The sequence below is a fragment of the Fopius arisanus genome, unplaced genomic scaffold (genome assembly GCF_000806365.1).
Source record: "Fopius arisanus strain USDA-PBARC FA_bdor unplaced genomic scaffold, ASM80636v1 scaffold00128, whole genome shotgun sequence".
Lineage (NCBI taxonomy): Eukaryota > Metazoa > Arthropoda > Insecta > Hymenoptera > Braconidae > Fopius > Fopius arisanus.
In genome coordinates, this window is record NW_011887867.1 from 284,929 (window position 1) to 297,752 (window position 12,824).

The 12,824-nt window shown below is 50.4% G+C and overlaps 1 protein-coding gene across 1 annotated transcript; it reads right to left on the reverse strand.

The window, feature by feature from the left end:
* Window positions 1-3,408: 3,408 nt before the first annotated feature.
* Window positions 3,409-8,101, reverse strand: LOC105271925 (nascent polypeptide-associated complex subunit alpha, muscle-specific form-like). Its single transcript, XM_011313754.1, has 4 exons — window positions 7,730-8,101; window positions 4,925-5,214; window positions 4,064-4,859; window positions 3,409-4,005 (listed from the first exon to the last, which is right to left on the reverse strand). Exons 1-4 carry the CDS (start codon window positions 8,099-8,101, stop codon window positions 3,409-3,411), a joined length of 2,055 nt encoding a protein of 684 aa, XP_011312056.1.
* Between the last annotated feature and the right edge of the window lie 4,723 nt (window positions 8,102-12,824).

The window sequence follows — 12,824 nt, forward strand, 5'->3', positions numbered from 1 at the left end:
CCTTCTCTTTTTTCGATATCGGGGAAGCCGCGGTTGAAATGGTCCATTTCTAGGTTGCCGACATTTGTAATTCTTTGGGGCTGCTCTCATCTGTAGTTACCATTGGTGGGTTCTTTAATTTACTGACCCCCCATGTTCAGGAGAGAAAAGAAAAGGAGTGAATAGGATCTCTTTAAAAATGCTGATGGGCAGTTGTGTGGCTTCTTTTAGATAAGTTGTGATTTCCATGTGTGGTCCTCTCGATAGTCACCTCTATCGAGGCCTATCATTCAGGACAGATTTGCTCTCAGTACTCATCGAACGGGAAGTAATTTACGAAACGCGTGAAGGCAACACGACAGGTAGTAAATGCGGCAAAAAATATGATTGGTGATAATAATATCACTCACCAATTCCAAATAATCAAACATGCGCAACAGGTACACATCATTCACGATTGCGTTGTAAAATTCAGCGATGCGTTACATTCATTTCCCTGTCCATACAGAATAGCAATGAATTTTCAGCGCTGCCTTCATTAAAACAAATTAATTTCTGCGATCAACACTACCGTGAGAGAGTAGTAACTCTCCTGCACTTCATTTCTTCCTATTTTTCTACTGATTTCCAATCAGCGTAGTATTTCGGCAACGGTGTCACATTTATTGTAGAAATGCCTTATCCACCATCAGAAATTTTACTCCTCACTGGATATCATCTCCAATAACGGAAAATCCCGAAGATTCGGACAACCAATGGTAATCCTAGAAGCCTGTCGGTCCCACGATGTCGTCCGGACTGTCTCCAAGATGATGAAACGTTGTAGCGCGTGTAACATGACATTTTCGTATGTGAATGGAAAATGCCCATTACCTTCGCCCTACTTCCCCTGAGCCTAATAAAATCTGCTAAAATTTAAATCAAATGGGCGCCAGGTAATTTTTGACCGGAATTACCAAACCGGAAAAATTCATAATCCTAAACTTAACTAACCTCGATATTCGTTGCCTCGAAAATCGTACCTCAAACTCCTAAAGTATCAATCCAAAAATATACACTTAAACCAAAAATAGAAAGCCAAAAGGGAACGGAAAGGATAACTAGGCTTTTGGGGAAAGGTAACGGTCCTTGTTCGCTCAGTGTGCGGTTTATGGAAAGAGGGGTAGATCTTGGATGGCAACGGGGTGTTTTGGGCATGCCTAACTATTTATTAAATTAACAGGTAAATGAAATAAAAAAAAAGAAAAGATAAATAAAGCCTTCAGAAATGCAATTTATTCGGTTCATATTATGGGGGGGATTCGTACAAGATGGGAATAGAAAACCAAATCATCCACTAGCACTTAAAGAAAAACCTCGCCTCAATGCCCAAGTAAAACAATCGTTAAATATTACTATGCGTAGCCCCTCATAGTTACCACTGAAATTTGCCTACAAGGATTATCGATCGGCGATAATCCGAGGAATGTCGCCTGCCTAACGCTAATCGGCCGGGAAATCGATGATTTGCCGGAATTTGTCCGGGGGACATTCGGAGAAAAAGAGGAGATTAAACTCCCCGGAAAACGGCAACATCGAATGCCGAAGGCCCAATAATGGGACACAAAAATACCAAAAAGTGAACAAACTATCCCCGTTTATGAATTCCACCTCGAGGATTATCGATCGGCGATAATCCGAGGAATATCCGATAACTCGTAAGGACTAGGAAATAAAGAAAAGAAAAAAAAAAGACAAAAAAAACGTTAACGCCTCGGGCTCGAACCCACTCTCCTCAGAACTGAAGAGAGCGAGAGAGAGAGGGAGAACCACTGGCCTTCGCTGGCTGTGGAAAATCGTCCCTTAAACCCAAAATTTTGAGAAATTTTAGGAAAACTACATATTACATATTAGGAACCATTAGCGCGGGAGAAACTCCCTCGAAAACCACGTAAAGTGGATGGGGAAATTCCGCTAAAACCGAGGTCCCTACTTTTACCCCTAAACCCCTTCAAACCGGGAAAATCCCCTCAAAAACGCCCACCAACCTAATCAGGGGAGCCCCTAATATTTTGGGGATGCAATTGCGGAGGGGAAAACCCTCTGAAAACCGCACAAAAAAGGATGGAAGAGTCAACCGAGGCCGGGCGGCCGGCTCGGACAATGTCACGACATGTCGTGGAAATTTTCGCGACAAACAGGGTAAAAATGCGCTTAAAACTTGTTAAACTAACTCCTAACTCACCTTTGGGGGTTTCCTTCCCTTCCTCGTGGTCTTTCTGACCATAATCCTGCGTAAATAACCTCACGTAATCCTTAATTGCTCTTCTCACAACACGTGTTCACCTTTCGTCACGATCAACGTATCACTGCCTTGACGAGGTCACTGTAACAGGTGGGTAACTCACAGCCAAAAATCAGACGCGCGCTGATTGGCTGGCGTTAGTTCCGCGCCGAGACGTGGTGCCTTCTGCGCCAAATTTAAATTCGTACTCTAAATTAAATTCCCTAATTTCCTTTGCGGATTCTTAACTTTTACGGGCATGCGGGGCCCGTTTAATCGTTTATTCCGGGGAGCCTGAGTGCTAAAACTTTTCTAACCTTTTTAATCATACATTTACAATTTAGTATCTCCTACTAATCCGAAAATTATTAAAATTTTATTTATCATTAACCCGTAAGCAACCTGGCGATTCAAAGCGGGAAATGTTGCACTTACCCTCCTCGACCTTCCACCGAAAAGCAAAAACGTAAACGTATCCCTAAACTCCTGCCCCCTCTAATTGGAACGTCAAATTATTGTTTTGAACCCGCGATTTTTCCCCACATGCTCCTTCCCAGATTCCCCCATCCCTCACTCTTTTCCTAACTCTTGTGGGCATATATCCCTCTAACGTACATCCCCACATGTACGTTACACCCCCCTCCTTTGACGGTCATTATCCGGTTCCGCCTCAGCTCGGCTGGCTTCGTCGAGGTTGCTCGTTATTGTTGGAGGGGATCCGGGGTTTTATTCTTACTTAGCCTAACCGAACCTACGCCCTGCGGTATAAGGTTGGGAATGACGACTAAACTCGAGCCGGCGGTAGTTATTTACTCAAAAATAGGAAAGTACAAAAATTACAACTACTTTTTGGGCTGTTGCGGCCATATAGTGAGAATTGTCACAGTAATCACTGCTGTCCTCTTAACATTTTGAGGCAACTAAGCTAAATGAACTTCAAAACGAATAATCAAAAAAAAGGAAAGAAAAATAAGCTGAGTCGGTCCCGCCGACGTGGAGCGTTGACTCAAAAAAAAAACAAGTGATCTCCCATGGAGATGACGCAACAAAAAAAAACTCCCTGTGGAGCGCAAAAGTAGAAACAAAACAAAAAAAAAATACTTAATTGGTACACGTCCTTAAACTAGTTGCGGTGACGAGAATGTTCCCCGCGAGATTGCCGACGCCTAGTGGCGTGGAGGGTCCCGTGGTTCCCACGAGCGTGCCAAGTCCTTATGTGTATTCCTCCTTTGAAGCCAGGTTGGATCTGGAATTACTGAAGAGATGGTTCTCCTTCCAGCAGCTGGGATTGGTGTGGGTGCTGCTGTCATCGCTGGGGTCGGGGACGAGGCATAGGTAAAGTACCCTGGTCGTTCCTGTCTCCTCGAGTTCGCAGAAGAATCAGCCGGGGGATTGCGACTATCCCTGGGATCGGCCGAGCCGTAGCTCGAAGTGCTGGAAGTGCCAATGCTGGGAGTTTGTGGACGTACCTGACTCGAATGAAGCCCAGTACGAGTGCGGGCGAGGTGGGTCCTGTGGCCCTTGGTCTTCGTGGGCTTGGTACGCGCCCGAAGTGGTCGTTGCCGAAGTGTCACCAGGGATCCGCCTGACGGCTCCCTGACCGACTGGGTCGCGGCTAGGTGAACGCTTGGAGTACTGGAGGACGTCGGAGTATCTAGGGTGGTCTCGTCGGTCGGCTCGGCGCACATACAGCGGGGGAGTTCTGACCCTGGGGTGCCCCGTCTCGCTGGTCGTCGAACGCGCTCTAGGGCGGAGCGAAGCGGCTGGTTGTGGTGCCGACGATCCTGGGTTCCGAGTGACCTTTACGATCTCTGACCTTACCACTGGTCGGCTAGCGCACTTGCTGATGGTGGTGCCTGGTAGAGTAGTCCCGTGGGTAGGGCAAGGTCGATCGGAGGCGACCCTGAAGGGGCATTTCCCGCAGAAGGTCTCTCCTGTGGGTTTCAGACAGTTGGCTGGTCGATGTCCATGCTTCCTGCAGTCGAAGCACCAAATTCTCTTGGGGTTAAGACCCTTCCTGGAGGCCGATCTTGGTCTAGGCTTGGTGCTCGCCTGAGTCGAGGCGACACCCGATGCGGTCGTCTCGGAGATCTCCGTTCGAGACCTCGGGCCAGTAGCAGGTGTTACTGGAAGTTGTTGGCCAGTGACCGGAGTCGCTGGAGATTGTTGGCAAGTGACCGAAGTCGCTGGAAAAAGAGTGCCGAACCCGGAGGTCGGAGATGGGGCGCCAGTGACTGGGGTCGCTGGAGGGGTTGGACCGAACCCGAAGGTCGGAGATGCGGAGCCAGTAGATGGGGCCACTGAAGGAATGCTCTCGAGCATCCTCCTTATTGGATAAGGAAGCTGACGGGTTTTCTCAGCCGTCAGGACCGGTTGGACGATGATGATGACGACGACGAGCTGGTTGACGACGAACTCTGTGAGGAGGATCGTCGAGGGGGCCCGCTTCGGGGAAGCGGGGGCCTTGGAGACTCCGTAGCTGTAGGTCCTTGCGTTCTCTCTCGCCCCGGAGAGGTCTGGCGGGGCGTCCCCGAATATCGTCTGGGTACCGGAGGGATCACGTAGCTGGTCGACCTCAGGTGGTGCAGAGGTTGGAGGCTGCACAAGTGCAGGGCTCCTAGGAATCCGGCTCTTCGCTGTTCGATTTCCCAGAGCTCGTTCAGCCAGAGCTGCAGGGGGTACCAGGAGTCCTCGATGCGTGGTGCCAGCGTCGATGTGTCCAGTCGCTCTAGCCTGACAACTGGATTAGCGGCCAGTAGCTCGTCATGGCGGCTATTGATGGGTCTCTCCTCAGCGATCTGAGCTGGGGGAGTGGTCTCGGCTCTAGGGCTGAGGTGCTGTGCCGAGTGTTCCTTTACGGGTGTGGCCCTCGGAAAAGTCCCACCTGGAGCGCCTGAGTCGTTCCTAGGGGAACGATCGGCGAGAGTGGGCCCAATTCCATCAAGCATGGTGAAGGATGAACCAGGTTGAGCCTGGAGGCCAGAGATACTGGAGTAGTGGGACGAGAGATGGGTTCCGTCTCTGGATGGTATAGGCTCCTCGGGGGACAAATGATCAGAGAAATGATGAGAGAAATGATCATGAGAAATGATCCAAGCCCGGGAGAACGAAATCTGCCAACTCTGGCGGTGTTCCGCTTGGCCGCAAGACAGCCACCAAGTCTCGGACGGCTGTGGAGACGCCACTTGCGTGGCTGGGGCCTGCTGCATCCTGAGGGTCGGGCTTGACATCCAGCTGGTGCGGGGGGCCGGCATTGGCCGCAGCGGACGCGGGTCAGGATGGAGCTTTTCCTCCCTGGTGTCTTGCTGATGCTGGTGGGCTGTCCGTCAGGTCAACCATCAAGGCCCCTGTGACTTCCTGGCTGGTGCTAGACACCGTTGGTGGTGGGCTCTGTAACGGAAAGGGCGAGGAGAGTTGGTTCGGAACAGGGGCCACCTGAAGGCGGAAACGAGGAAATACAAACAGACAACCCCCCCAAAAAAAACTACACATCGGGTGCGATCCTTCAGTAACCTGAGAGGATCGAGGGCCGCGAAGGGTGATCCTCATGCGGAGGGCGATACGGTTTAAGGTCTTGTATCGAAACTGGACCGAGATCGTGGCCGGTGAAGTCTGCGAGCTGATAGCGGACTCGCGAGATCTTCTTCTGGATTATAAATGGTCCTTCGAGGGAGGTACCAGTGCGACGGAAAAACGTTTCGCTCCATTGGACAAGGGGTGAGATCGTCTCATGACTAACTCACCTTCCTCGAACTCCGTGTTTCTCCGACGGAGATTATAATAGTGCGCCTGTTTATCAGACGATTCCGGCAACGCGTGGATGAGGGTCTTACGGAGGGTATCCTTTTCATCCGGGCAACCCATTCTTGGGGTTCGCCGGGGACGATCTCGATGTCCCCTTCTAGCTTACGGCGGAGAGAAACGGCAGGGAGGGGGTTCCGGCCGTAGTTGGCAAACGCTGTGGACGTTTGAAGGGAAGTATGTTCCGCCGTGTTATATGCAAAGCGGAAGTCGTTCAAGTGCGCCTCCCAATTCCGGTGGTCTCTATTCATAAAGGCTCGCAACATCATTTTCAGAACGCGATTGACCCTTTCGACGGGATTTGCCTGCGGGTGGTACGGTGTGGTAGTCTCGTGTCTTAAGCCCGTACGAGCTGCTAAGTTTTGTATTTCGCGATTTACAAATTCGGTGCCGTTATCGGTGAATAAAACGCGAGGTGTACCCCAGCGAGAGATTATAACATTCTCGATTTATTCCCTAATATCTTTCCCTGTAGCTCGACGAAGAGGAATGATCTCTACCCACTTCATGAACAGATCCTGTAACACGAGTACGTAGGAATAGCCGGTTTTACTCGGAGTTATAGAGCCGACAATGTCAACTGCCACGGTCGTCCAAGGACCCTGGATAACGCGTCGGCCCATGTGACCTCGCGGCCTTGCGTTCTCTACTTTACACCGCTGGCAGGCATCACAGTGGCGGACGAAGGAAATGACGTCGCGAAACAAATTTGGCCAATAATACGATGCATAGAGGCGACGATAACTTTTGTCGACCCCCAAGTGGCCTGCTTCAGTGGTCATGACACTCCGAAATCGCATGTGATCGCGACTCCCGAGGGAGGACCAACTTCCACGCGTCGAGATCTACCATCTCTAACGTGATAAAGTCGGAGGGTCGGTGCGTATACAACCGTCCGTCAACTATCTTCCAATCGGGGAAGAAGTCGGGAACGCGCTTTACGTTTCGGTGTTTACACGAGTACCTCTTATCAGTGGAAATCCCAGCTAATTCGATAGTTTCGCAGTCGGCACCCTCGCCGTCCAGGGCGCAAGATAAGGCGTCGGGCACGTGGTGTAAGGCGCCCTTGCGATGTATGATGTCGAAGTTATATTCTAGAAGGCCTAAGGCCCAACGAGCAAGTCGGCCAGTGGAATTACGCAAATTATGTAGCCAACGCAGGCTGCTATGGTCCGTGATTACCGTGAAAGTGGAACCCTCCAGGTAGCATCGGAATTTGGATATCGACCAAATAACCGCGAGGCATTCCAGTTCGGTGACTGTATACTTCTTTTCTACGGAAGTGAGCGCTCTACTTGCGTAGGCGATGACGCGTTCTTCACCCTCGATCACTTGGGTTAAAACAGCGCCTAGTCCGACAGTACTGGCATCAGTCTGAAGGGAGAAAGGTAGCCCGAAATCGGGACAGGCTAACGTCGGCGACGACGTTAGATGCGTCTTCAATGTGTTGAAGGCGAGATCGTGGACGTCCGTCCACTCCCACGACTGATTCTTGCGAGTCAGTCGAGTTAAGGGTTCCGCGATAATCGCGAATTGCGGGATGAACCTAAGTTACCAGGAGGCCATCCCGAGAAAGCGCCTTAGCTGCTTCAAGTTCCGCGGAGGTGCGAATTCGAGAACAGGGACGATTTTCTCCGGGTCTACGTGGAGACCGGAGCTATTCACTAAAAAGCCCAAGTATTTTACCTGGGAGCAGCAAAACTCGCTTTTCTCCCTATTAATAGTGAGGCCGGCGGTTTTGATCCTATCTAGAACACGGCCGAGTAACTCGAGATGTTTCGCGAGTGTCTCGGAGACGAAGATAATATCATCGAGGTACACAAAAAATTGCGGGTACATGTCTTGGCCAATCAACCTATCCAACAGACGCTGGAAGGTTGCTGGAGCGTTGGTTAGGTCGTATGGCATACGGAGAAAATGGTAAGAACCACGGCCAGGGACCGCAAAAACGGTAGTTTCCCTGGCGTCAGGGTCCAGAGGAATCTCGAAATACGCCTGACTTAGGTCGAGTGTAGTTATGTAATGTGCCTGACGGAGTTCGTCCAGGATACCGGTCATGTTCGGGATCGGATAAGCGTCCTTCTTGGTGACCGCGTTCACCTTCCGAAAGTCAATACAAAACCGATAACGGATTACACCACTCGCTCCGCGAGGGAACGATAACGTCGTTATCGAGCATTTCTTTAACCTCCTTCCACATGATTTCCCGGATTGAGGGAGTCGTGTGGTACGGCCGCTGCCGAATAGGAGGATGCTCGTTAACATCTATTCGATGGGACGCAAGAGTTATAACCCCTTTTTGGAAGGTTTTGGTCGAGGAACGCATGAAGTTGGGATTCCTGCGACTGGTCGATAGTTTGTAGGCCACAACACATAGTGAGTCGTGGAGCCGAATTCACCCGGCTGAATCGGAAACGCTCGTCCGGTTTATCTCTATAATGCCAGGTTTGTTCGAAACAGTCGATCATTATCCTAGCGGTAACCAAGAAGTCCATCCCGATGATGAAGTCCTCAGAGAGAGTGGGCATAATAAACGGGGTGAGCGGAGTATCACGGCCGGCGAGGTCGGCAATGCAAGCCGCCAAGTGCCGGACAAGTTCGATTTAGCCGCCAGCTGTTCTTCCAGCAGCGGAATGTTTGCCTTCTCGAAAAGGAGAATTCCCGCCATACCGGCGAAAGACTTCGTAGCTCCCGAATCTATGAGAGTTCGTACCCTAAAGCCACGGATAACAATATCGACGTGGAATGCTCGAGGAATGTTTTCCGAGGCGGCGTGGAGCAAAACACTGTTCGGAGGCATGGGTTCGGGTGTTGGCCGTGAAGAAGCTCCCGAGGGGTCGGGAGAGAGGGCCACAATCGACGGTTGTGGAAGAGAAAGCCCATCCGCGGTTATCAGCCGCGGTACGAAGTGGAGGCGTGTAGCGTCGGGGTGAGTAGCCGGTGTAAGGTCAAGCTGACGATGAGGTACGGATGACGGATTTACGTGCCTCGGGCAATGTGGACAATTTTAGGTGGTAACACTTGATAGTCTGCACCGGTAACAGCAAACCCTACGTGGTTCGGGACAGTCACGGTGACGATGTCCTCTACCACGACAATTCCAGCATTCCACCACGCCGAGGGGTGGACGTGGAGCTGGAGGTGAGGTTGCCTCCAGTGGGCGACCGGCAGCTCGAGCTGCGGATGGAGCGAGGACGGAAGGTGGGTTGGTACCTGTTCGTCCTGAAGGATGAGATGCCGTGCTATGAGTGCGCCTCTCGCGAGAGCGAGGTCGCGGCTGCATGCTTGACTGCCAGGCTAGAGGTCTAGCTGGATTGTGATTCTGGATCCGGAGAGGTCGAGAAGGGACAGGGTGCGAAACCGCGTCCACCTCAAGGTATTCTTCGTCGTAATACTCTTGGTAGTCCTCCTCCAGAACCTGTAAGTCCTCGTCAAAGGAAACCATCCTGGCGGATGGGGGTCGCGACGTCGGAAAAGGACGTCGAAACGAGATGCGTCCGGGGGGACGAGTAGGTTTATACGCCAAACTCGGGCAAATGGAATGCTCCGGTTTCGGAGGTGGGCAGCGATCTGCCGATTTTTCGTAAATTTTGGCGCTTTGCTGCTTTCTCGAGCTCGTCCATGGTCATACTGTCCCGGAGAGAAATGTCAACCTGAAGGGTTGGAATGAGCTTTCGGTGGGTTTGCACCACTCGATCCAGTTCGCTCACTACTGGAACAATACGTGTATAATAACCGCGAATGCAGGCGAAATAATGATTGACGGACTCATCATCCGCCTGAGTGCGCAAAGCTAATTTTTCGCGAATGGCCGTCTGATAGTCCGGATCAGTGAACGTACAGCGGAAGGTTTCCCGGACCTGTTCCCAAGTCCGAAATTCATGGCAGTGGCAACGATACCAGGTCAAAGCTGGCCCGGAGAGGAGGAAAGGGATTCCTCCAATTAGCTTGTCGTCGGATATCGGTATGAAGGATCTACCTTCCTCAATTCTGGACAAGAAAAGCTCCACGTCTTCATGGGGAAAACCGGAGAATTTTGCATCCCACTTTTTCATGGATTGCAGTATGGAGGCCGCAGTCAGAGACCCTTCAGCTCTGACTCGGAAACCGGTCTTCTCATCAGAGAGGTTGAATCCCGGATCGACGCGTACGGTCCGTTGAGTACGCGGTTGCTCCCTAGGAGATCGAGGGAGATCACCCGTGGCAGGATGTGACCGACCCTGTGCGGGTGGATTTGCGCCTGGCGGAGAGTATCTCTCCGCAGGAATGTCGTGCCCTGAGGCTCGATAATCTTGATACCCCATTTAGGGAGGTCGCCTGAATTGGGGTCGGCCTTCCGGCTCAGCGGAAGGATAAGGCTCTTGTAGAAAGGAAGTGTGCCCTTGAATCGGCGGATTCTGGGGGAAAGCACGGGGGTCAACCCCTGGAAAGTGTGGCGGAGGTGGTGGTCCTCCGAAGCCAGCATACCCTGGGTAGGCTGGATAACGGACCCATCCGGGAACATACGTCCCTTGTTGGAAGTTCGGGTACGCAGGTGCCGGGTCGTCGTTCTGATCCCGGAACGCGGTAGGGTCTTCTGGACCATTACCACGAAGAGAGCCTAGGCTTGAATGCGAGGAGATTGAAGCCGTCCTACTATTGGCGGAGCCGCAGCGTGTAACCTTAACCTTGGGTTTAGTTACTGCGGAAGTCTTTCCGGTTTTGCGAACCTTTGGGGGTTCGAGGTTATCGCCAACTTCCCCGTCCGTTTGAACGGATCAGTGAACCGGGTCGGCAAGGCCGGAGGGTCCTGCACCCGAAAAGCCAACCGAAGAGGGATTCTCTGTCGGTGTAGTAGCCGGGTTATCCGAAAGCTGCTCATCAAGAGCAGAAGGGTCGGTAGGCGGAGTTTTCTTTCCACCGCCCATCCCTTATGATAGCAAAAAAAAAAATATGGAAAGAAGGTAAAGAATTTGGCCGACAAAAATACGAGGCAAAAAAGATATGCCTTGTGGCCTTTGATGCGCAATAACCTTTCCAAACGAAGGAAGGGAGAAGGAAAAATGCCAACCGAATTGGGGAGAGTAATTTGACTTTCAACAACCTGATCAATAGTTCCGAAATCCAAGTCCTGATTAGTGGCCAAAGTCGTAATCCAGTAGCGTAGTGATGATCACCCTTCACTTCCTCGCAACGTGGTCCAATCGAAACAAAAAAAAAGTTCGAAGACGGTAGTGGTGCACTTACTGTGTTTTCACTTCACTTACTAAATGGTCAGAATTCGGCTAACGGGAACTAAACCGATAGCCGAGGCTATCGAACTTAAATGTAACCAAGAACTGACAGTTCGAGACCGTAAACGCAATTAAATCCATAAAATTAAGAATGAGTCCCTAAGGGCTTTAGTAGTAAGTGGCCAGTATTGGGGAATTTCCCACGCCCCCTCCCCCCCTTTTTCCAGGAAATGGACGTGTAGGTGCAGGTGTGCGCCCCAGGGGCTATTGTGCGGGTGTGCGCCTGGACACGTTCACCCCCTTTGTGCCTTGACAGAGGAATTTGACTTTAAATTGCGGATGCGAGCGCCTTTGTTATAATTTCCTTAAATATTGCGTAATTTTGGTCAATAGACTTCCGGTCTAAGAGTGATCCCTGGTTTTTCCTTAAAGGTTACATAAGTACAATAGACATCCGGTGGAAAGTGGATGGGTGGGAAAGGGTGGAGGTTTTGTAAATTATTAACACGAGAATTATGAATGACTTTTTTTCTTTAATTGATTAGAAAATTATGAGCTACAGTTCTTACAGTGCAACATATTTAAAAGTATACACACACATATAAAATTATAAAATCGTCATTATCTTAGGTATAATTTTCTAGTATGTGGGCATTCGGTATGGTCCTCCGGCAAAACCATCTAGCTCGTCATAACATAAATGATACATCTCGCCAAATAATTGATATAAATATCCCAAATTGGCATCAGGGTTTGCGCGCTGAAGGTCATCCCTGGCCAGCAGATATATCTCCTCGAAATTATTCCCGATGCGATGGTGCAGTTCTTCAGTAACAGGCATTCTATTGTAGGCCATGTATCCCATTGTGACACGTGTAATGGCCTTGACAAGAGACTCCTTGTATTCTCTCAAAGGTAGTGAATCCAAGAAATTCAGCCACTGGGTGATCCATACAGCTCTGCTTTTTAATGTTTCAATACTAGGTTGCATCATAATGAGAAGATTTTTTTCCCCGTCACGTACGAAGGTCGCACAGAGTTTTTCAAAACTCTGGTGGAATCTCACCGTCAGCCCCCCAAATTGCTTTGCAGGTACAATGTGTATGGCGTTTGGGTGAAACTTCGTTGTATCAAAATACTCCGTAATTGAAGCCATGTCCTTGTACAGTAGACCCCATTCATCCCGTGACATTGAAATCGTTGAACGGTTCGGACGCACCCCCATAAATTGCACCACCGGAAGGAACTCTCCGACACAGGTCACTTCAAGACCGACACGTATCTGTTTAGTCCCTGATTTATTGAGGGGGAAAACTTGTGACAATAATACCTGCTGTTCGACAGATATGGTCTTTTTAGCGCTATTGATCTCCATTGTCACGATCACGTAGAGCAATATCACAAAGATTGAATAAAAAATACCACGTACGCGCGTGCTTTATAGCGTCAGCCGCGGGAGTGGGGAGAACAAGACCGCCACGTACGCGCTCGTGAGTGGTGCATATGCGGTCACATGTTACCTCCCGCTACGCTGCCATATCCCCCACTACCGGTGCATGGAGGGCCTT